A 22,812-nucleotide genomic window follows, 5' to 3' on the forward strand; every position below is an offset into this window, starting at 1 on the left:
ATGTCAATTCTCTTTATTTGATTGTTTATGGTGAAAATGTGTTTGTTTATGGTCTGAAGTCAAAGACGTGTAAATCTGAGAGGTTCCCAAGAGCCAAAGATTTGTACTGGTCATTTTAAACCTAGAAGCTGCCCCTTGTGGTAGATTTTGCCATATGTGACTTAGATAGAGCTAGGAGAAGGCCAATTAATCTGGGGCCCTCTTTGGTTAGGGCCACAGGTTAGGCTGCATGTAAGCCACTTTAACTAAAGTGTTGCGATTTGGAAAAAAATATGGAAACAAGGCACTAGTAAAGTTCTATTGACTTTCAAACCAATAATCTCTCCATTAAAATAAAAGCATGACTTGGGTTTACACAGGAGAGGAGACCCTGCTGCAAGAACAATTTTTTGACGACAAGCAATAAACTCCAAAAATCAAAGTAAACCTGACAAGGAAGAAAACTGATGTTATGATTATTGAGATCCAAAATCTTACTTCACACATGAACCATTACGATCTACAAGCATGCAATTTGGTATCTTGTATTATTCTGTCATGCCATTCCACTTTTTCCAAAGCTTGGGCACAAAGTCTTCTTCAATTGTTGCCGGGCGCCACACTGCCACACAACACTGAAAAGCCATGAGAGCAAAATTCCAAAGTGTAACTCACACATGAACCATTACAATCTACAAGCAAGCAATTTGACCATATCTTTACAACCTTATCTTGTATTATTCTGTCATGCCAGTCCACTTTTTCCAAAGCTTGGGCACAAAGTCTTCTTCAATTGTACTATTGACCAAATGATTATAGTTACAAGGAAGATTGGAACGCCTGGAAATCTTTGAAGTAATGTTTATAGTTGCGGAGAGGCATTATATTAAAATTATCGTTCATCCAACAATATAATTATTAAAAAAAAGAAGATAAGACAAACTAGTGAGAAGAGAGCAGCGGAAGAAGAAGGGGAGAAAGTAATTTTAACTCTTAAACCACTGAGAAGGGCACTAGTAAAGTTCTTTCTGACTTTCAAACCAATCTTCCCTCCAAAAAGAAAATCTCATGACAATGGTATCTTTCTATGAGAATATGACGTTGTTGAGAAGGTGCTTGTGAAAAAGCGGTTTTTCATACAAGTCATGTCACGGCACAAACAATTTGGTATCTTTCTTTCTGTAAGGAAAAAGGTCCAAATCCCAACGCATTCACATCGTATAGGCCAGGAAGTAGATGAGATTTACAATGGTAACTATTCAATTGCCAGTGCCACACACACATGACGCTACCCAAAGCAATCAAGCTGTTTTCCACTCTTTTTTTTTCTTTTTTTCTTTTTTTCTGTTTTTGTTGGATTAGTGTCCTTCTCAATTCCTCTTCTTGATTTGATTTGATTAGGTGTATGATATGATCCCATATATTTTCTATAATATTCATTAGTATTGAAAAAGAAAAAAAGAGGTATAATGTATTAATGTTCAAGAGTCAAGTTCATTAGCATGCATGAGTGTCAACTGTCAAGCAGCAGCAGCAGCAACTAACACGGCAGAAGGTCCAATTTCATCCAGATATGTCACTCTGTTCTGCATAGCTCTGTAGCTACTAGCTGGCGCCTAAAGGATGATGTCCCAGAGCAATTGCAGACTTTGATCACATGTATCACAACAATCCAGTCCAGTCCAATCCAAATGATCATGATTAAACTAAAAAATGGTACCATTAATTTAGAACTCTCTGCTTAATTTATTTGTTTTGATGGCTTTGTCCACCTAATTAAAGTTGAATTTCACAAATCCAACCCTTTTCAAAAACTGGTTTCCTGGGTTGCTTTAGTTTTATATATGAGAATTTTATTTTATTTTTTATTTTTTGGGTGTGTATCTGTCTGATGTGGGCTTCTATGAATCTCATCGAAAATTGATGCACATTTTGTTAACAAGCCAGTGAATCAAAAGCCACAAGTGTTGAGACATTGAATCATTTACTAAAAGCAAAGCAAGAACAATCAGACCGTAGCCACAAAATACTATCAAAAGCAGAGACCTTGAACTATTAAATTAAAAACAGAGTCGAAAAGCCGAAAACAAAGAATTAAGTGGACTTGGAAAGAGAGAGCAAAAGAGAAGGTGCTAAATTATATGTATTACAACGGGTTTGGTGGGTAATGGGTATGTGATTAATTGTTCTTCTTTGGTGTTGGTGGTGGTGGTGGTGTTTGGTGTTTTAGGCTTGTGGGGTTTGGAGGCCACTCCAACCGCTGATGATGAGGAAGGAGAAGAGTGAGAAACCACAGAGCCAAATTAGACTACTAAACGATCAAAAATCATGCGTTTCACTGATTTTCTCTTGGCGGGAAATACACTTGCAGCTTTTTGCTTGAACCATGAGAGTTGGTGTGGCTCTTCCAGGACCATGATCTTCTTCATCTCCACTTTCTCTGTTGTGTCCAGCTTCAACTTCACCATTTTCTCTGCCTCTTTCTTGTTTTTCCCATCTGGGTTCTTCTGCTTGATCTTCATCAGCCCCTTCTCTGCCCCTTCAATATTTGCCCTCGCTGCCATTTTGCTCTCTCTCTCTCTCTCTCTCTCTCTTCTTGTGTGTTGTGATGTGATGTGTATGTGTTTTTGTTTGTGGGTGGTCTCTGTCTCTCTGTGTGTGTTTAAATAAAATGATAAAGAACTGTAGGTGAGAGGGAATTGGTGAAATCGGAAGGCAAATCCAAGACCAACTCAAGAAAGAACATACAGGGGAATGAGGTAAAATCACTTGTCAAAAATGAAATGGGATGTGGGATGTGTAGGTGACAGTACGTGGTGTTGGTCGTCCACTTCCCATATTTTATCAACATTTTCTGGCACTACCAACTTGTCTCTGGAAAAGTTAGAACTAAAAAGCACAAGTCAATAAGAATATATGGAAAGAAAAATGTGGTTTAAGTCAGAGGAAAGTTACACTTACTATACTTCACATGATATTGATTAGTGAAAAATGGTCATTGATTTATTGTGTATCAAAATGAAGCTTGAAGAATGTTGATAAGTTTGAAATGATTCAGAAACATTCTTTTGACCAAAGAGGAAGCTTCCTAGACATTTCACCATTAAGGTATACTAAGAATTATCATGGTTGATAACATTTGAAGAAGTCATTGACTAGGTCCTCTCTTCACTTTTTTATTTTCTTCGTCCATCTTCTGAGTGATTTGCTTTATGACCATCAAACCAGTCTCCTGTCAATTATGAACAATGATTTTGATAAACATAGGAGAAAAGTTTTTCTTAGTGACTGGTTATGATTTGCTCTGCTCTGTTAAGACCTGCCTTTGATTAGGGTTATGGAAAATTGGACATGTCACTAAATAGAATAGAAGTGTAGAACAGTAAAAGCTGGTGCTTCTAGTTTTTCTTTTTTGTAATTTGTATGAGCTGAAGGGAAAGTAAAAAAGAAAGATGATTCAAAGGCAGATTAGTTAGACAGCAAATCTAACTGCGAAAAGGTTTATTAAAATACTCATAACTTGACATTTTACAATCTCTCTAATTCTCATCATAGTTTTTTCCCTTTGGTTTGTGAGGAAGATCCATACATACTCTCGGAAACAATTTATTTTGATGATTCAACAAGCCAATAGCCCAAAAGTAGCAAGATGCACTTGAATTATCTACCTAGCATCATTTGATAAAAGATTGTTCCTTTCAACTGTTCTAACGTTGCACAGCTTATCAACTGAGTCCCCTCTCTCAAAAACTGCAGCAGCCCCCATACCGGAGCCTGCAACAAAGGACACACTCTCAGTCACGTCTTATATTATCACAAGCTCTCAGTAACCAGGAAGAAGATGTGTGTGCGTGTGTGCGAGAGAGAGAGAGAGAGAGAGAGAGAGAGAAACCTATGCACATGGATATCACACCAAAGCGGTGATCCTTGCCACGACGCTTCATCTCATTCAATAGAGTTGCAACACAGCGAGCACCTAACACACATAGATATCACACTTCTATTCACCAAACTTATAGAAAAATAATAATGTGATTGCATTTCCTCTTTGTTCACTAGTTATATTAGTAATTAAACCAGATGATAGCATTAAACGAAATGTACATGCCTGTTTGTGTCATCACATATCCACTTGAATTCATAGCTTAGCAGCAAAATATGAGGGAATGTGTAATTTAAGACAATTTAATATACCTGTAGCGCCTAAAGGATGCCCTAGAGCAATAGCGCCTCCATTAACATTGACTTTTTCAGGATCAAGCTCCAATTTCTTGCAACAATATACATATTGAGATGCAAATGCCTATAGGAAACCAATAAAACAGCATAGTTAAGATAATTCAAGCCATACCATATTTATCATGAATGTTATGGAAATCATTAGCACTATACTACCTCATTTATCTCAAATAGATCAATATCATCAAGCTCCAGACCAGCAGATTTCACCGCAACTGGAATTGCAGCAGCTGGACCTATTCCCATGACAGCGGGGTCAACACCAACAGCAGCAAAACCCCTGCATGGAAAGGAGAAAATTGTAATCCAAGGTACAAATCACGCTTCTGTTAGTTCACGAACAAACTTATCACAAGGAAATAACACCAATTAACACTGACAAGAAAATTAATAAATGACCAAACCTCAAGCAGCTCATCTCTCCACTTATGGTTCATTAATTTGCTATGATTTTTTTGTTTCGATATTATAGTCATTTCAAGAGGCATAATAATCTTCAAAGTTTAAGTGATGAGTTAAATGTTATTTCACGGAAGTATAAATTTCATACCTGAAAACACCAAGAATAGGAAGCCCCTTCTGCATAGCTAAACTTCTCTTCATGAGGAGAACTGCTCCAGCACCATCACTCACCTGGCTAGCATTTCCTAAGAGACAAAAACAATGAACTGATTCACAATGCTTGATACAAGTCAAAAACATCTCACTCAAAGAAAAAGTTGTGTACAATTAAATGAAGATACTGTCATGGTTTACAAGCAGCGGGCGTCATGAAAATTGAGTGATTAAATACCTGCAGTTGTAGACCCATCTGCTTTAAATGCAGGCTTCAGCTTTGCCAAATCATTCATGTTTGCATTTGGCCGGATCCCATCATCCACAGAAATTGTAACAGGCCTCTCCTCTCCTGTTTTCGGATCCACAATCTATGCATACAAATAGTTAATTACAGAAAAATGAAAGACAGTCACCCAGGAGACCAAATTTCTGTGTTTACCTTAGTAGATACAGGGACAATTTCATCTTGGAATTTGCCTGATGCTGTTGCTGCAGCAGCACGGCTATGTGATTCAACCTATACAAATAAATTCATGAAACTACAGCTTCAGCATTATGAGTTTATCAAATAGCTAATGCCTGTCAACAGATAGAAAACTCACAGCAGCTTTGTCTTGCTCCTGCCGTGTCACACCATATCGCTGTGCAACATTTTCAGAGGTAATACCCATGGGAAGAAGACAGTCACGGGCTTGTGCAAAGGTATCTACCTGTTAACAGCATATATTCATCTCAAAAGAACATTCTTCATGTAAAACAAATTATAAAGTAAACAACTAGAGATGGAATATACTTTAGGGTTAATTTTGTTCATCCTGCCAAGTTTATCAACTGACATGGACTCCAATCCAGCTGCAACACCTGCATTCAAAACAAAGGTCAATTCCACTGATGGAGACCACCTAAAATAATACTTAATCCAGAATATTCTCTCACCAATTTCATAGAATCCGGCTTTTATAGAAGCAGCTACATCAGCAACTGCCTGAAGGCCTGATGAACATTGCCTGTTGACGGTTCTGATGGGAACCGTATCTGGGCAAAACAGAGGAATCATACAACTTTAGACTAAAACAAATATAAATAAATTACTTAAAACACCAAATATAGTCTAAAACTTACCAGGGAAACCAGCATAAAATGCAGCCATCCTGCATTCAGTTGCTCTAAGTGAGCCAGGTGCCATAACCGTACCAACAACTATATCCCCTACTTCACTTGGGTTCAAATTTGTCCTCTCAATTAGTGCCTGCACAAAAAGTAAAACGAATGAAAATTCAGAATAAGATAACTACCACATAATTATGAAACATATTCATTCCTCTGGAATTCAGTTGAGAAGTGTATGCTAACCTTTAAAACAGGAGCCAGTAAATCATCAGGTGAAGTATCCTTAAAGCCTCCTCGCTTTGCTTTGCAAATGGCAGTACGGTAGGCTCTATTTAACATGATTTTACAGCAAGGTTTAACATAGAGAAGGCATAAACTCCACCCAAATATTCAAAAAAAATAAAGGAATTAAAGAACTTTCTCAGATCAGTTAATTACTCACGCCACAATCACTACATCGTCTCCAAAAGCAGCTGTTCTGTGGTACGCAGCACTATCCCCAGCAGCACATATTGAAGCCTAACAAACAAATTATGAAGAAAAAAGAATCAGCTACATAACATAAAGCAAAATTAGGTACAATCAAAGTTTCGTTCCTTTTTTTTATGAAACTGAAAAGGAAGAGAATTGAAGAGAAAATAAGCTGGAAACAAGAACACCAAGTAAAGAGTCACTACAATTAAATCCGATTATCGAAAATGGATATAAACTTACAGACAGGGCAGCAGATTGATGGGTTTCAGGAGGAGCAGCGGAAAAAGAAGAATTGGGCAACAGATGCTGAAGCAGAACACGCTGTCTGTTATGCGCTTTCTCCATCTCTCTCTCTCCAAGATGAATTGCAGAAAGCTATTTCAATCAATCACACACTGTGGAGCAGTAACACATTAATCAATGGTTTATGCGTTTTTATAGTTGAAATGAGGTTGGCCTCTTGAATTTCCAAGTAAACATTGACCACAAGACGAACCCACTTAGTCAACTGCAATGGGAAAGGCACTGAAACAATAATGAGACCCCATTTGCTCGGTGGCTGCCATTGGGGAAAATACAAGGAAATAATACCCCACGTTTTTCACAGCAACCAAACGTTTGGCTTGCTCAGTTGCTGCTTCTCTCTCTAGTCTCTACCAACTTTTTATTTTTATTTTTTTGTGGTGCCATGCCATAATCTTTTCATTTCCATTTGAGGCCACTTTTAAAACCATTATGAATCCTTTTCTTTTCTAGTAGAAAACAAATCAAAATCATTGACTGAAGGCTGCGCTGCAAGTTCGCTTCTTTTTCCTTTATTTCCGCCTTTTGGAGCCATCATTATCAAAGGTTGGTGAATACAGGTCTTCGGTGACCAGATAATTTCCGATGCGCGTGTTTCTTTTTTTTACACTGAGCATCAATAATAAGAAAAGAAAAGGGGGCGGATAAACCAAAGCTCTATGAATTTCTGTGTATATACATATGGACAAACGTTTCTCCAGCAAAAAACATGGACACCAAACTTAGCAGAAAACTGTAGATGGTCTCTTGCTTGCATGCTAGTATGACCCGGTGTTTCTTTTACAAAAGAATAAAAAAATATGATCTCTTTATCAACAGAAGAACGAATCAATCGACCATCAAATTGTGAGGATAAACTGATCAGCCTCAAAGTTTTGTTCCTCAACCATGAGGGTTTCCATTGGAGATACTAGAGAAACCCAATACCTGAAGAATGTCAAACGTTGGGCTTCATATGTCTTGTCTGATTCTGAGGTACCTTTGCCTGAAGTGCATTAGACATAGCTCGCAATCTGTTAGTTATCTCAGTGAATGATGGCCGGATTTCAGGATCAGGTGACCAGCACTGTTCCATCAGATTCCTCCACTCGGAATCACAACGTTCTGGAATAGGAGGTCGAAGAGTGTTCTTCACGATTCCCCCTGTGTTCAAAAGTTTCCAAATCAGGTGAAAAAATTAAAATAAAGATAAATAGAATCCATACTAATTGTAATTTAAAGCAAGCGGAACATGCAAAAATAGAAGAAACTAAGTCTGCGGGCGTCAATGTTATGTTTGCTATTGAATTTAAAAATTACTAGCTCGAGGTATGGTTGGAAGATATGTTCTACCTTGAGCTAAGAGACCCATGAATTAATATCCTGATGCATACAGCAACAAATGGTCCAAATGGAAGCAAGGATTTACAGCACCAAGCATAACATTTTTGAAAAGGTAGAAAGAAAGCTAAAACTTCCACCAAGAGATTTTGAATCAACAAAATTTCTTTTATAAAAGAACTCATTTTGTTGCCCTTCAGTTATCACATGGGACTTCCATTCAAAATCAATACTAATGATAAGAAGGTCCATGACATAATCTTACCAATGATGGCACCACAATGCATATTCGCGTATGGTTCCTCCCCAGTCAAGATCTCCCACATTGAAATTCCAAACGAGAACACATCAACCTGTCAAAAAATAATGCCAATTACATTAAAAAACCAATCCGTTTTTGCCTTCTACATTACAGCACCAAGCATAACAGTTCTACTAACCTTCTCAGAAACCCGGCTGCTGCTACCATTTAATAATTCTGGTGCCATCCAAGGAAGAGTTCCTCGCACACCACCAGATACCAAAGTATTGCGTTTGATTCTCGATAAACCAAAATCTCCAACCTAAAAGCATGCAACCCCAATCACCAGTATTAAAGGAAAATCCAAGCAATAAGTCTCCTGGGAAAACCTCAAAGAAAGAAAGAAACGTGATATTTGGCTGAACTTCCACATAAAAGGTCCCACAAAGGATACATGGCTGTATAATTATGACTTTCCAGCCTCTTTGTGAGGGAAAAGAAAGCTCCCACTGGATCTGCCCAATTTCATGATCAGGGAAACTGTTGGCATTGAAATACTTACTATATGGTTTTGCTAAAATTTGCAGTTCTTTTAAGGCATTTCACGGTCTGGAATTGTATAAAGACTACAAAGAAAAATGCTTTCCTATGAAGTGCATTTATGTCAGCCCTTGAATATGAAACTTGGTCAATCTAATTTACCTTGCATATAGGTCGTTGAGAATCCCTCAAGTTGACTAGCAGATTGTCACACTTCAAATCAAAATGGACAATATTCTTTGAATGCAAGTATTCCATGCCGAAAGCTGCATCCATTGCAATTATAAGCTTTCTACGACGGTCAAGTGATCTGCATAATGAATCCCCATGTTCTAAGATATGCAGAAAAAACTGTAAGAAGCAAATAAAGGAAAGAAATGATATCAAAATTACCTATCCTTCTTAAGTAGCGCATGCCTAAGTGACCCATTGACCATGAATTCAGCTACAGTTGCCAACGTACCACCAGCTCCATCGGGTACTACCCCATAGAATGCAACCACATTTGGATGATGAAGATTTGAAAGGATCTGCGCCTCTCTCCAGAAGTCTTTTGTCTGGTACAGCCAAATTCAACTATCAACTTCACATGTGTGTCAAATTACGATTAAAATTATTTGTATTCATAAAGAATTCAAATTATCACTGAAATTTATAGATAACTACTTGGCTGTCTATAAGGTATACAACATATTCCAGATTTAAATGATACCCTGTTTTAGGACAGGCATGTATAATATAACAAATGCCAGAAGCCAAAGAATCTTTGAATTAATCAAAATTTCAATGTCACGGCTTATTGTCCAAGGAAGAGTTCTAAGATGTTGACTTTCTTCAACACCAATTATGCAGGAAATGAGAAAGAATAAAGCAAACAGATTGGAAAGAATGTTCAACGGACCCACCAGTCGATCTTGCTCTGATGATCTCCCTGCAAAACAGCTCTTTTTAATTCGCTTGATCGCAACATCTGTTCCCCGCCATTTTCCATGATAAACAGTTCCATATGTACCAGATCCTAATTCCCGTAATTCTTCCAGATCAGCATTTTTTATAATCTGGACATCATATTCAGAAGATTCAGTTGCATGAAGAAACCAAACTTCTATGAGTACCCACAAAGGACAAAATGACAGGAAGCTGGTCTTTCACAAAAGAGAGGGCATTTCAGTCATACAAAAGGAGCAACACACACCCCATCTAAAACAATCAAAGACAGTATGAGAATTTACACATGCATGAGTGATTTGTTGTTTCATGAGTAAGCAAACTGCACCACACATCCCTTTGTTTATCAGTGAATATAGCTCTCTCTCTCTATAGACTACACACACACGCATAAATATTATCAAGTCAGAAACTCCACAATAACTTTTGTCACTGCAGCAAAGTATTGAGCTCTGTATCCCTAAAGAAAAATTGACCACAAGTCAAAACTGTATACTCCAAATTAAGTGGTTATAGGCGAGAGATGCAAGAACCGTCTCTTCTTATTAGGCAAAAACACAGTATTAGGAATTTAGGAGGCATGAGAAAGGTTGATAATGAGAATCATTATATTTACCAGGAAGATAATCTCATCATATGTAACCATCAGATGCTATAGATCTTTTTTAGAAAATAAAAAAGTAAAGAACTCCCTCTTCTTTAAAGAAATAAATAATCAGTTTTACACTTTCCAATCAACACAATTATTAATGTCCTTGGTGTTCACTGACAAGGCCAAGAAATCTCGTCAAAACATGTTATATAGCATGCTGCATCATACGCTGGAGTGACAGAGGCTCCAGTCAGCAAACATACAATTTTGCCAAACATGAAACAAAATATGCATTTGCAATATGTTAAATGAAAACATGTCCTAATCAGGAAAAATTAAGACATTGGAGGAATACCTGCAAGCCATAGATGCTGGCTTCCATTTCAGCTATCATTGCGTCACTAAATGATTCATTCTTGTCTCCCTCACCGGCCCTATCATCCTACAAATAACAAGCTGGAATTCAAGCCCACGAGTAGATACATAATTTACAAAATCAGTTCCAGAAAATTTAATCAATTCTACCTCATATTCAGACTCTGGAATGATGCTCTCCACCTCTGTTGCAGTAGGGGACATGAGATCACCAATGGGTTCATCCTCAGAATATGGGGAAACTACTGATGAAAACTGAATGCCAGGAGTAATAGTGTCGGTTACGTCTTCTACAATTATCACTGACTCCAACTGCTTTTTATCATTACTCATTGTTAGGGGTTTTGGTTGTCTCAGAGCAACATTTTCAACAACATTCGAGCTCAACTTCTCAGCATTCTCATCAGGGCAATTTACAAAGTCATCATCAATGAGAGAGACCCCTCTTTTAAACGCAGCATCTTGGATTGGGTTCTGCAACACCCTATGGTCACTGTCTTGCAACTCAGGGTCATCAAGAACTGTCAACGGGTACATCTTTGCAGAGTGTGTTAGCAGGGGTTCTTGGAAACCTATATCCTTTTGACTTGCAACAAGTTGCGGACGTGCAGATTCATGGTAGTTTGGGCCATCGGACAACCCTGAGATGAGATCTGCCAAAGAATTTTCATTACGAGAATGCTGTCTAGTACTTGGAAATAATCCTGCAACTTCAGAATTCCTGGCCCCTGAAACATCCTGTCCTTGTTCACCATTTGCAGTCCCTGTCAAAGCACAACCTTGATCATTGGCAGTTCTTTGGCTCGTGACAAGAATATTGACAGGGGTTTTGTCATGTTGGAAGTTCTTAGGTTCCTCCATCTTGTTATCTACCAAAGGTTTCAAACTAATGGCTGCAGGAATGACAACCTCAGACGCAAAACTAGATGTTGGGTTGGGATTTATATTAGGCAATCCATTCCGATACTCAACACCAGTGGCAGGTGATCTTGTCCCATAAAGGGTCTCATCTTGATGAAGGAAAGGATCCTTTTCATTGAACTTCTTTGTCAATTCCGAAGGCAAAGAATCTTTCTTTTTAGATGTCCAGTATTTGTCAGGAATATCACCATTAACTTTGGAAGCATGTTCGTTCCTGCCCAAAGATTCTAAACATGGAGAAGAATTTGGCAAATCCAGTCTTCTCTGCAATCCAATCGACTCCTTACCATGTAACTGATTTTGCAGCTGAGGATTGAAAGATTCGATATTGTCATGCAGTTGGGTTGGCTTTTCTTGTGAGGCACCTGAGTTCAGCAGCAATGACAATTGAGCTTTTGGGAAGTTTAAGGGGGAAGATGGGCTCATGCCTTCTTGTGAACAGTATATAGACCTCCCTCCATTCTCTTGCAGTTTTGAATCAGAAAACGCATGTGGTATGCCATGATGACAATCAATGGAATCATTAGATCCTGACAACATAACCTTTGGATGTTCTGGGTGTGAGATAGGCCTGTCAGGAGGAGTTAATGTTTCCTTATAGACTGGCCTCTCATGAGAAAATCCATCAAAATCACCTTCGTTTTGACCAAAAGCTAAAGCAGATGTAGCATCTTTGCTGGGATTGCGGTTGTGACTATGTCCTCCATAGTGTTGGCCAGGTTCCATAAAAGTTACTGTCCCCAGTGGATGATTTTTATAACCTGCAGTGCTGATGCTAGAGTTCTCTGGTGGTGGTTGAGAACTAACAAAAGAACTGCTGCTCTCATTACTACCCTGGCATGAGTTAACCCCACGTGATTGTAAATGAATACTCTTGGAATCTCCTCGTTGATGTGTAATTGGAGAAAAAGAAGGAGATTGAATGGCAGACCTAGCCATATTCTGGGATTCACTCAAAATTTGATTAGGATGCAAGACTTTAGAATCACTCTTAATCTCCATAGGAAATAGCGAAGTCTTGGTTCCCTGTTGACTTGCTTCAGTCAAATTCTGCCCTCCACCGTTTTTCCTAGGACTAGGATCTATCATGCCATTTACAGCAGCAACATATTGATAATCAGGGTTGCTTTGTTGTATGCTATCTGCCTCAAAGGAAGATGTATTTTCAGATTCACCTAAAGGAATCAAAAAGATCCGTGGTCTCTGAGAACCCTCATGCCTTTCAAGCCCATGGTACTCCTCTATCATATTTTGAAGATCCTCATCAGATGACACAGATATAAGAGCATCAAGATCCTCACTTGGGAGCTGGTACTTGATCGTATGAGGTTGGTTGCAAAAACCAGAAGTTTTTTCCACAAGCTCTTCCCACGAGATATTCTTCCTGAAGGAAATAATCCGTGTCTCCCCCCCAACATACCTGAGTTTCCCATCGCTAGGCCTGGGCAAAATTTTTCCACCAAAGCTGCAAAGAAATTTCATCTTCCCAGATTGAGAACCATCCAACACTCCTGACCCATTAAGGTTGTTGGAATGAGGGGACTCAGACATATAAATAGGCAGGGTAGTTGGTCCAAAACCAGCCCGGTCAAAATTCAGTTCTCCAAAAGCCTTCCTTGATCCTTGTCTGCTATCAACTTCCTCCCTGTTGCATCTGCTTAACTTGTCAACACAAACGTCGTTTTCAATCTCTTTACACGACCCTTTTGCCGAGACAAAATCAGATGTATCAGATGCACACTCAGAATCCATCCTCCTCAACCCCAGAATACCAGTAAGATCCTGATAGCCCAGCTGATAATTCTGATTATAATTCAATCCAACCTTATTTTCACAATTCTCAACCCTATCAGTCACAGCAGGAACTCTTCTTGCTGCAAAACGATCCTGAAGAAACTCCATGGAAAATTCCTCCCCTGTCTGTACAGATACATGATTGTGTACATTCTTAACCTTGTTTGGAACAACTAAGGTTGCTTCTTTCTGGATCCATTGACCTGATGGGCCAGGCACCTCATTGGTCATGGTATCAAAAAAATGCTCGGACCTGCTTAGCTGCATAAGAACGGTGACTCAGCTACCTGAGCTCCTATAACCCCCTATCCTCAAATTGGCAAATTAAGAACAGGCATACAAGTCACTCTTCATACCAGCAAGCCTCAACTCCAATACTTCTTTTCCACAGTCATCAAGAAGCTATCTTTTCTATTAAAATAACTTTCGTGGCAAATCACGATCAAGTTCATAAACCCTGTACATCTTCCTCCGGTTACTGATGCAGTATTTTTCTATGATCCGATCACCAAACCGGAAACTACCAAAGTCCACCGATTTCTACAGAAAAATAATCCCTCTATCTATATGTGTTTGTTCAATTGCAGCCTATACAATCACAAACATGAAATGAATATCATTTGCAGATTGGACTAGTAGAAGCTGAGACCAGCAAACAAGAACAATCGAAGTCCAATTTCTTTAGCAAATCGTTTCCTGCACAGTCACAGATCCATAAAACAATTTCTCTAAGAACCCATCATACAAAATCAAAATCAACAACATATCGTCCAAATTACCATCAACATTTTCAAAGCGGGGCTAAACATATCACACACAGCATAAAACCACAAAATCAAAAGCGAATTTCAAGTGGGCATGCTTAATACAGAGATGGGTACCGATCAAAATGGAAAGGAACAAAATTGCAGAAGAAAAATTGAAAATTTCAAGTACCTGATGATGGGTGCGAAGGGGGGTGCGTGTGGCTCTGTCTGTGTGTTGCAACTGGGTTTTGGAGCTGGGAAGCTGTCATTGGTGTGAAGAGGGAAGAAGAAGAATAAGGGAAAATTGGGAAAAAGAGAAAGAGAGGGGATTTGGAGATGAAAAGGGAGCGTGGCTTACGGCTACAGGTTCAATCTCGGGCGTCGGAGAGCGACATTGCCGAGAATTAAGCGGCATCGACCCACCCACGGTATTGCCTTTTTACTGTATCAATAACAAATAACAATATTATTTTATTTTATTTCATTTCATTAGTTTATTTGTTTTAAATATTCATCTAAATCCTACGGGAACCCCCAATTCAAAATCCAAATTTGAAGTTTTTTTCCAGAATAATATTAACGATAATACCAATGATAACAAAAAATAAAACAAAACCAGTCATTAGTTATAAATTATAACAATATAGCTTCTTTCTATATAATATTTCATGATTTACTCATGAATATAACAATCACCGTTATATGATAAAATTTGCGTACATATGTAATTATGTGTGCTTAAAAAAACCTAAATTTAAAATTTGTCTCGTATTTACTCTAAGTTAGTTTACGAATATGAAATTAAACCTTAAACGAAAGCATATATTAAAATAAGGTGGTTTTCGTATGTTTTTAAGGGGAAAAAAAATGTTACATGTGGGCCCTAGCCTCTAGCCACTAAAATCACTCTTCACCAATCAAAAGGGACATCTACCTCCTCCTTTTTTTGTTACAACATTTATCTTTTTTTTGGTGTTTAATTTGCATGTAGTGTGCCTGCATTGGCAACAATATATGGCAAAAATATTAACCAATTAGGGGAGGGGTGTGTATTAAATATGGTTTTAGGTTGTCAACGGTGCCTTTTGGTTGGCAGGACAGCTAATGGCTCCACCATGGCACCATCGCACCATGACAACATGTCAACACTCAACACCGACTTCTTATTTTCTCAAAGTTTGCTAAGTTTGATATTTGTGTTGACTTGACTGTTAGCCGTTAGTTGTTGTCAAACATTCATAGACTCCTTCCTCTGCCGTCAAGATCATTGTTGCCCACTAATTGCAGACTTAGAGGTACCTATACGCCATGGATTTTGCTAGAAACAGTCCAGTGAGTGACTCATAGTCCTTGGTACAGTGAGAGCTATACATGTATCAATAATTTGAAATTATTCGATTGTCGGTAGAAGAAATTCGCTTATTCGTTAATAAATAATTGAAAATCACTCACGCACATGTGCAAATAAACACTGCCCACATATTGATAGCGGCTTTGATTTTGATAAAGATCGACCATGTGTTGAGTGCACAAATGTGACACCATATTATATATATATATATATGTGAGTCCTTATTGATTTGATTGTGGACATACATTGTCACCCAAATATTTGCCATTACTCTGAGTTACTCGCATATGGCAAGAAGAGTTGGTAACTGAAAAGGTGAGTAGGCAAATGGAGTGACCATTTTGCGGCATTGAAATCCCACCACCACGTCAAGCGGAAGTGTTGGTAATAATAATCACTAAGACAATAAAATAAAAACTCCATTACTTGGGTCAAAAAGTGTCATGCTCATGTAGTTGAGAGTTATTGTCGGGTTCTTAGTGCAGTGAGAATATAAAATATAGCCGTAGGGCTACTTCAATAACAACATTCGAAATATCGATAATTCGTTATTTCAACGATATAACGAGTGTAGAATGTAACAAATATTATAATAAATTAATAAATACGAAGTATGTGGGATGAGAGCAACAAATTTCTTTGAATGTAACTGTCGTGTTGTCACGTAATATTACTAATCCTTTTTTTTTATAAATAAAATACAAATGTTATAATAATTCGTGTTAGTATTATGGTCACATCGAAAATTTATTAATAATAGTGAATTGTCCTGAAGAAAAGGGCGAATGTGTAATTAGCATATTTCCTAATATTATAGATAATGGACTGGGCTACCATATGCCTCGATTGGGCCAGTAGCCCAATAAATTATTTGTATCTAGTTACTTGGACCTTGCGTACATGTGGAGTTGGGTTTGAAAGCAAGACCTGGTCTCCAAATCATCAACATGGCTGGTACATTTTCACTTGGAATTATAATACGTACTCAAAAGAGAATTATTTCCTTAAAACCGAACTTACTAACTAGCATGCCAAAATTAATATCAATTGTTTTTTACTAAATAAGCGATAGTAATTTATTAAATAAATTAAAAAGTATATAGGGAGCCATCTCAATTAACGGTAGTATTTAACATCAATTTTTAAACCAAAATTACAAGGCAACAGTAAATTAACGTAAAAATATTTTCCAAAATCGGGACGTGAAAATTCTTTTGAGCAAGTTCCGTTAGCATTTTTCGTACCACGGTAGTAAAATGAAAGCGCGAAAATTGTGTTTCTTGCTTGTCCTTTGGAAAAAACATCTAAACAGCGCGGCTGAGAAAAAAATACAGGTCACGCGAACAGTTTGCATACGTGTCGCGTACTCAACGAAACGCACAACACAATCACCCCTTGCAGCGATTAACAGGAAGCAAAGCACTTCCACCCACTTTTTTCGAACGTGCTTTTCTCTTTGTTTTTCCTTTCGCCTCCTCATCCTCGGCCTTGTGTTCCGGAGGACAGGAGAGCGTAAGATTCTCGCTCTCGGGAATCTTGGAAGACTTTCTCGGAATCCAAACACGCTCTACGCCACTCTCTACTCAAGTTTCAGCCTTTCTGTGAGGTTCGCCGGATCTGGATCACAACGAGCCACGCCACCCGGACTGCTCGCCGGATTCGGTGGCAGTCATGGCGGAGCCGACGGACAATAGACGGAGCTCTTTGGGGATTTCTGGAGAGGGTCCGGTGAGAATCGAGGAAGAAACTGGAGGCGGAAGTAGCGGGAATAGTGTAGAATTGGAGAGTACAGTGGCCAGAGGCCACGGTGGCAGTAGCTCTACAGGTTTGTAGGTTTCGCTCCAAATTTAGATTCTGTTTGGTTTCTGAGAAAATACAGGAAAATTTATTAGAATTTGCGCACTTACTATAGTGCGGAGCAAAGTTGAAGTTTATGTTTTTATTGCGTTCTAAACAAGCAATACTATAATTCCGGAGATTTGGTGTCCAATTTACAAATGCATCATCTGATTTTTTTTACTCTCTTCTCAACTTAGGAATTTCTAGCGAGAGTTTGTCTAAAGGGAACACATTACCGGTGGAGATATCATCGAAGACTGAAAAAGTAGAATCAAATTCAGGTCCGCCTAAGCTAGAAAGATCAAAAACTGACAGCACCAGACATCAAAATATATTGCCCAAAGACGCGGCAAGGATTTTTAACGACAAAATTTCGGTACACCAGAAGGTATGAGTTATTATCAGAGATGATGTTTTTATTTTGGTTCCTTGTATCATTTGAAAATTGCAGGCTTAAGCTTGTTCCAGTGTTAGTCACAATTGATGTGTAGAATGAGGCAAATGGGATTACAATGCGTTGTTTGTTGTGCAGCTTAAGCTATTAAACAGAATAGCTACCGTGAAAGATGATGGGACCGTAGAATTTGAAGTTCCAGGGGATGTTGAACCTCAGTCTCTTGGTGGTGGGTACAAAGCTGCTCCTACTGAAGCTGCCGATGATGAACCTCTTGATGAAGCAAATCTTGAATACATACCGCCAATGCAAATAGTAATGCTTATTGTCGGGACGCGTGGAGATGTGCAGCCATTTATTGCAATTGGCAAACGTTTGCAGGTCACTGGACTTTTTATAAATGTCTTTTCATTTCTGAGACTAAATGTCTAAAGTGGTGACCATTATTATAACATGATTAGCTGTTATAAACTCTTATGATCTTAGTAAAAATAATTTGTGACTAAGAGTTTGATTTTTGTTTTGGAAAGTTATTGCTATTCAGGATGGTCATGTGCACATATTCAAACTTGTTTATGAAATAATTTTTGTGCAGGACTATGGCCATCGTGTAAGACTAGCTACTCATTCAAATTTCAAAGAGTTTGTCTTGACTGCTGGTCTGGAGTTTTACCCTTTAGGCGGCGATCCAAAAGTCCTTGCTGGTTGTATGTACCGAAATGCCCTATGTGTTGATTCGTTTGGTGATTTTGAGCAATCTATGTTTAGTCTTTTAGTATATATTGACGTATATTGATTGTCTTGTACGAGTAAACTTGAAATATTTGTCAAAGCTGAATATGAATTCCATTTATAATTTCTGTGTAACTGGTTGACTTCTACGTTTCTTGAGCAGATATGGTTAAAAATAAAGGCTTCCTGCCATCAGGGCCTTCTGAGATTCCTATTCAGCGTAATCAAATAAAGGAAATTATATATTCCTTACTTCCAGCTTGCAAAGAGCCTGATATGGATTCTGGCATCCCTTTTAAAGCTGATGCAATCATTGCAAATCCCCCAGCATATGGTTAGCTCTCGACACTTACATAATTTAAGTAAGCATTTAAATTCTTTTGGTGATATAAATTGGATTTTTTGGTGAAAATATTTGTCTCTGCATTTGGGCAATGGTGGGTGGGATCTTTGGTTGTAAATGTTATTTCCAGTTTTGTAACTCTATTAAAACAATGTTCCTTTCCCCACTTTAAAGAGTTTGTGGATTCTGAAGTGATTACACCGTCATCCCCTAATATACATGTGCATGTTATTGTTATATTGAAAGTTATAGTTATATTCAGTTATATTTCAGAAAGAGTACTTCGATTGCTTTGCTTACCACTAACCTCACAAATGTTCTTTAGGGCATACTCATGTGGCGGAGGCACTAAAAATACCTCTTCATATATTTTTTACGATGCCATGGACGTAAGTCTCGTTTGGGTAATGGAATCTTACTGGGTTGTATAGCTTGTCAATGTTTTGTCATTGTTGTCATTCTTTAAAGTTTAAATATGCATTGTGGATGTTTTACCTTTTCCTACCAGGCCAACTAGTGAATTTCCACATCCTCTGTCCCGCGTCAAGCAATCAACTGGATATAGGGTGAGTCGTGTGAATTTCAACCTTTCTTTATTCTTTTTAAATGTTTATGAAAATTATATCCGATTTCCACTTTCATATTTATAATAAGTTCTAACTTTTGGCGTACACAAATTTTCAGCTTTCATACCAAATTGTTGACTCCTTAATTTGGCTTGGTATACGAGACATGATTAATGATGTTCGGAAGAAAAAGTTGAAACTAAGACCTGTCACATATTTAAGTGGTTCACAAGGCTCTGATTCTGATGTGCCACATGGATATATATGGAGTCCCCATCTTGTTCCTAAACCAAAAGGTACTTTAGTTCTATTTTATTTGCATGTTGTTCTTCTTCCATTTATAGTCATTTGGAGTTCCTCAGGTTAATGAGGTAGGGTTGTTTTCGAAACTTGTTGGGTTCAAAAAAACTGTGGCTGTAGGCTGAGTGACAATAATACACACAGTGTTGTCTAGGATAGTGTATCAGACCCCTCCATCTATAGGGCATATCTCTTTTCTTTCTTAACATGTTTTTTTAAATCACCCCTTCAAAGCAAGTAATTGATTTAAATGTGTTTGTTTTCATGATATATACTTATATCTGTTCTCCTCAGTTTTCATTCAGTTTTTTCTGTTTAATTGACTAAGTAGAAAACAGTGGCTTAAGAAGGCATGAATCTTGGGAAGTATGCCAATGTCTGTCAGTCTTTTCTACTTAATAATACTTGGTTTGCAGATTGGGGACCTAAGGTTGATGTGGTGGGATTTTGCTTCCTTGATCTTGCATCAAATTATGAACCTCCAGAACTACTTGTGAAGTGGCTTGAAGCTGGTGACAAGCCTATATATATTGGTTTCGGTAGCCTGGTGAGTTTTTTTTATAAATCTTTTTAATCATTACTCATTAATATACAATATATATGTTGAAGCATACTTGAGAAGCCTTGAGACTTGCTTCCAATCTTGAGGATGGACTCGATAATTACCCATCTATGATAGAATAATTGACTTTCTAAGGACACCATTAATTCACTTTAAAATTGAGATCGTCTATGAGGAGAAATGCAATGCCATTTTCAATCAATTTGATTCTATGATTATATTGTATATAACATGAAATGATCTTCGAAAAACCTTAAGATACGCAATTGGGATTGCTATTTGTGGTTAGTTTACTGTGAGCTAAAATATTAGATCTGGTTAGTAGACAACGGCAAATTATTTACCGTCTCGAGGATAAAGAAAACTAGTGTTTTTCAGTAGACATTCTTTTACATTATTTTTCAGTCACACATATACTTATGCAGATCACATGCATGGACACGTGTACACACAAGTGCGCGCACACACAATCGCACATTCGTATATATGAATGCACATACCTACGTTCATGCATACAAATGTAGCTTTCTGTGACCAGAATTTACTGCCTTGCGTCAGCCTGTTCAAGAGCCAGAAAAAATGACCCAGATAATTGTGGAAGCATTGGAAAAGACAGGGCAAAGGGGCATCATCAACAAAGGCTGGGGTGGCCTTGGAAACTGTAAGTTTTTAGTTCCCACAAGCTTAGTATGATTTCATGGTTATTACAAGCGTGGTGCTGTCCTACTTTTTCCCTTTTCCATTTTATTGCCTATCTAGCTGACTTCTGGAATGCACTAATTTATTTCACTTGATTTGGTTTCTTCCCAGTGGCTGAACCAAAGGACTTCATATATTTATTGGACAACTGCCCTCATGACTGGCTGTTTTTACAATGCAAGGCTGTGGTGAGCTGAATACCTTAGTTTTGTAGTTTTCATTCTGTAGTTTTTAAACTGAAGAAAAGGGAAAATAGAAAAAAGGAACATCACCAATGAGTTCCATCTTTTATTCTTAGTATGATTTTGAGATCTATAGGAGAACATTGTGCACTGGGCAAGAGGATGTGAAATATTAGGATGGTGGCTTTGTAACGTTTAAAATTTTATTCTACAATCTCTTAATATTTCCAGGCTTCAACTCTTTGTTTCTCGACATGCTTTAAAGTAGTTTTAGATCTTAGACAGTTCTTATGGTTTGATTTGGCTTCAGGTGCATCACGGAGGTGCTGGAACAACAGCTGCTGGTCTAAAAGCTGCAGTAATTGTTTTATAACCTAATTTATTGTTGAGTGTTTTCAGCTCTTTAGTGTTTCCCTAAATGTACATTGTTTTTCTATCTTAGTGTCCAACAACTATTGTTCCTTTCTTCGGAGACCAACCTTTCTGGGGAGAGCGAGTACATGCCAGAGGAGTGGGCCCTGCACCCATTGCTGTTGATGAGTTCTCACTTCCCAAGTTGGTTGATGCAATAAAGTTTATGCTTGATCCGAAGGTAACTTTTTATCTCTTTCCTGAGAAAAGTTGGATTTGCGAACTGACTGCATACATTTGAACATCTAGATTCTAAAATGAGTGACAAGATTTGATGTGCAAGTTTGTAAATCTAGAATTTGTTGCCAGATGCATCCCAAAAGTTTTCAATCCAGCTGCATTAAGATATACGACAAGGTTTTGTTTAAAAAAAAAAAAAAATACACCATTATCAATGTTTCTATTTTAGAAGTTCCAGCATATAAGAACATCCAGAACATCAGTACTTATGAAAGTACAAGCAAGCCTTAACTTTTTTAGTCTGGCTCTAATAAGAAATCTTCATGAAATACTAAGAAGGTTTATTATCATGGTGGATACTGGGAAGAAAAGCACCTAATGAACTTACCCAAATATTATCCCAGGTGAAGGAGCGTGCTGTTGAACTTGCCAAGGATATGGAGAATGAGGATGGCGTAACAGGTGCAGTGAAGGCCTTCTTTAAGCATCTTCCTTGCAGAAAGCCTGACCCCGAGCCAGAACCAGGGCCATCAAGCCTTTTCTCTGTAAGCAGATGTTTCGGTTGTTCCTGAAAGTCTTTCTATGGCATTTTTGACTAGCCATTCAATCTGTTTATCACAGTATAGCATGAATAGATGTCCTGACTGTGCTTATAAAGAAATAGAAAATTCAGGCCCCTACTCATAGTCTTGTTCATAATTCTCGACCCTACTTGAAAATTTGTAATTATTTATTTTGTTCACTTTCAACATTTATTCAGAGAAAGCCATGATTGTTCTAATTTCTCCCCAAGGATTAATTGTACATTTTTTAATGCTGTTGCTTCCACACTAATTTGCAAATGAAAAACTCCTCTTTTTTTTCCCAAAGAAATATTCACTTGGGGCCAAAGAGCGAAGAGGTTGTCTGTCTGCTGTCGCAAGCAGTTCTAGGCTATAAAATGTTTAATTTTTATATATAATTTTTTTATATAATTATATTATGAAATGGTTGTTTGGCATTCAAGTTCTCTTCTGTGGTTCCGAGTTTGGACAATAAAACAAAACAATGGTTTGATTCTCACAAACCAGAAGATAACGTGGCATGGAACTCTGACGCAGTTCTGGCTATTTT

General features: G+C 37.9%; 3 protein-coding genes across 4 annotated transcripts; 1 reads left to right on the plus strand and 2 right to left on the minus strand.

Moving 5' to 3' along the window:
- Positions 1 to 1,946: 1,946 nt before the first annotated feature.
- On the minus strand, positions 1,947 to 7,178 carry LOC117638728 (3-ketoacyl-CoA thiolase 2, peroxisomal). Of its 2 annotated transcripts, XM_034373826.1 has the most exons (14): positions 6,601 to 7,178; positions 6,329 to 6,405; positions 6,130 to 6,214; positions 5,899 to 6,025; positions 5,713 to 5,811; positions 5,570 to 5,637; positions 5,379 to 5,486; positions 5,216 to 5,293; positions 5,012 to 5,144; positions 4,769 to 4,865; positions 4,375 to 4,498; positions 4,174 to 4,282; positions 3,872 to 3,955; positions 3,436 to 3,753 (listed from the first exon to the last, which is right to left on the minus strand). In XM_034373826.1, exons 1-14 carry the CDS (start codon positions 6,703 to 6,705, stop codon positions 3,644 to 3,646), a joined length of 1,404 nt encoding a protein of 467 aa, XP_034229717.1. In that variant the 5' UTR covers positions 6,706 to 7,178; the 3' UTR covers positions 3,436 to 3,643. The 2 variants fall into 2 exon arrangements, with proteins under 2 accessions (XP_034229718.1, XP_034229717.1); XM_034373827.1 differs by lacking the exons at positions 3,436 to 3,753; positions 3,872 to 3,955 and adding an exon at positions 1,947 to 3,211.
- Positions 7,179 to 7,308: 130 nt separating this feature from the next.
- LOC117638727 lies at positions 7,309 to 14,593 on the minus strand. Its single transcript, XM_034373825.1, has 9 exons — positions 14,331 to 14,593; positions 10,830 to 14,090; positions 10,660 to 10,746; positions 9,670 to 9,822; positions 9,158 to 9,321; positions 8,927 to 9,074; positions 8,424 to 8,546; positions 8,249 to 8,336; positions 7,309 to 7,806 (listed from the first exon to the last, which is right to left on the minus strand). The coding sequence occupies exons 2-9, from the start codon at positions 13,659 to 13,661 to the stop codon at positions 7,601 to 7,603; spliced, it is 3,801 nt and encodes a 1,266-aa protein (XP_034229716.1). The 5' UTR covers positions 13,662 to 14,090; positions 14,331 to 14,593; the 3' UTR covers positions 7,309 to 7,600.
- Positions 14,594 to 16,845: 2,252 nt separating this feature from the next.
- On the plus strand, positions 16,846 to 22,505 carry LOC117637228 (sterol 3-beta-glucosyltransferase UGT80A2). Its single transcript, XM_034372066.1, has 14 exons — positions 16,846 to 17,316; positions 17,528 to 17,718; positions 17,863 to 18,105; positions 18,320 to 18,431; positions 18,620 to 18,790; positions 19,125 to 19,188; positions 19,308 to 19,365; positions 19,484 to 19,661; positions 20,082 to 20,212; positions 20,786 to 20,888; positions 21,038 to 21,114; positions 21,419 to 21,466; positions 21,551 to 21,700; positions 22,104 to 22,505. The coding sequence occupies exons 1-14, from the start codon at positions 17,163 to 17,165 to the stop codon at positions 22,269 to 22,271; spliced, it is 1,848 nt and encodes a 615-aa protein (XP_034227957.1). The 5' UTR covers positions 16,846 to 17,162; the 3' UTR covers positions 22,272 to 22,505.
- The last annotated feature ends 307 nt before the right edge of the window (positions 22,506 to 22,812 follow it).

Source organism: Prunus dulcis, chromosome 8 (assembly GCF_902201215.1).
Source record: "Prunus dulcis chromosome 8, ALMONDv2, whole genome shotgun sequence".
In the NCBI taxonomy this organism is placed as follows: Eukaryota; Viridiplantae; Streptophyta; class Magnoliopsida; order Rosales; family Rosaceae; genus Prunus; species Prunus dulcis.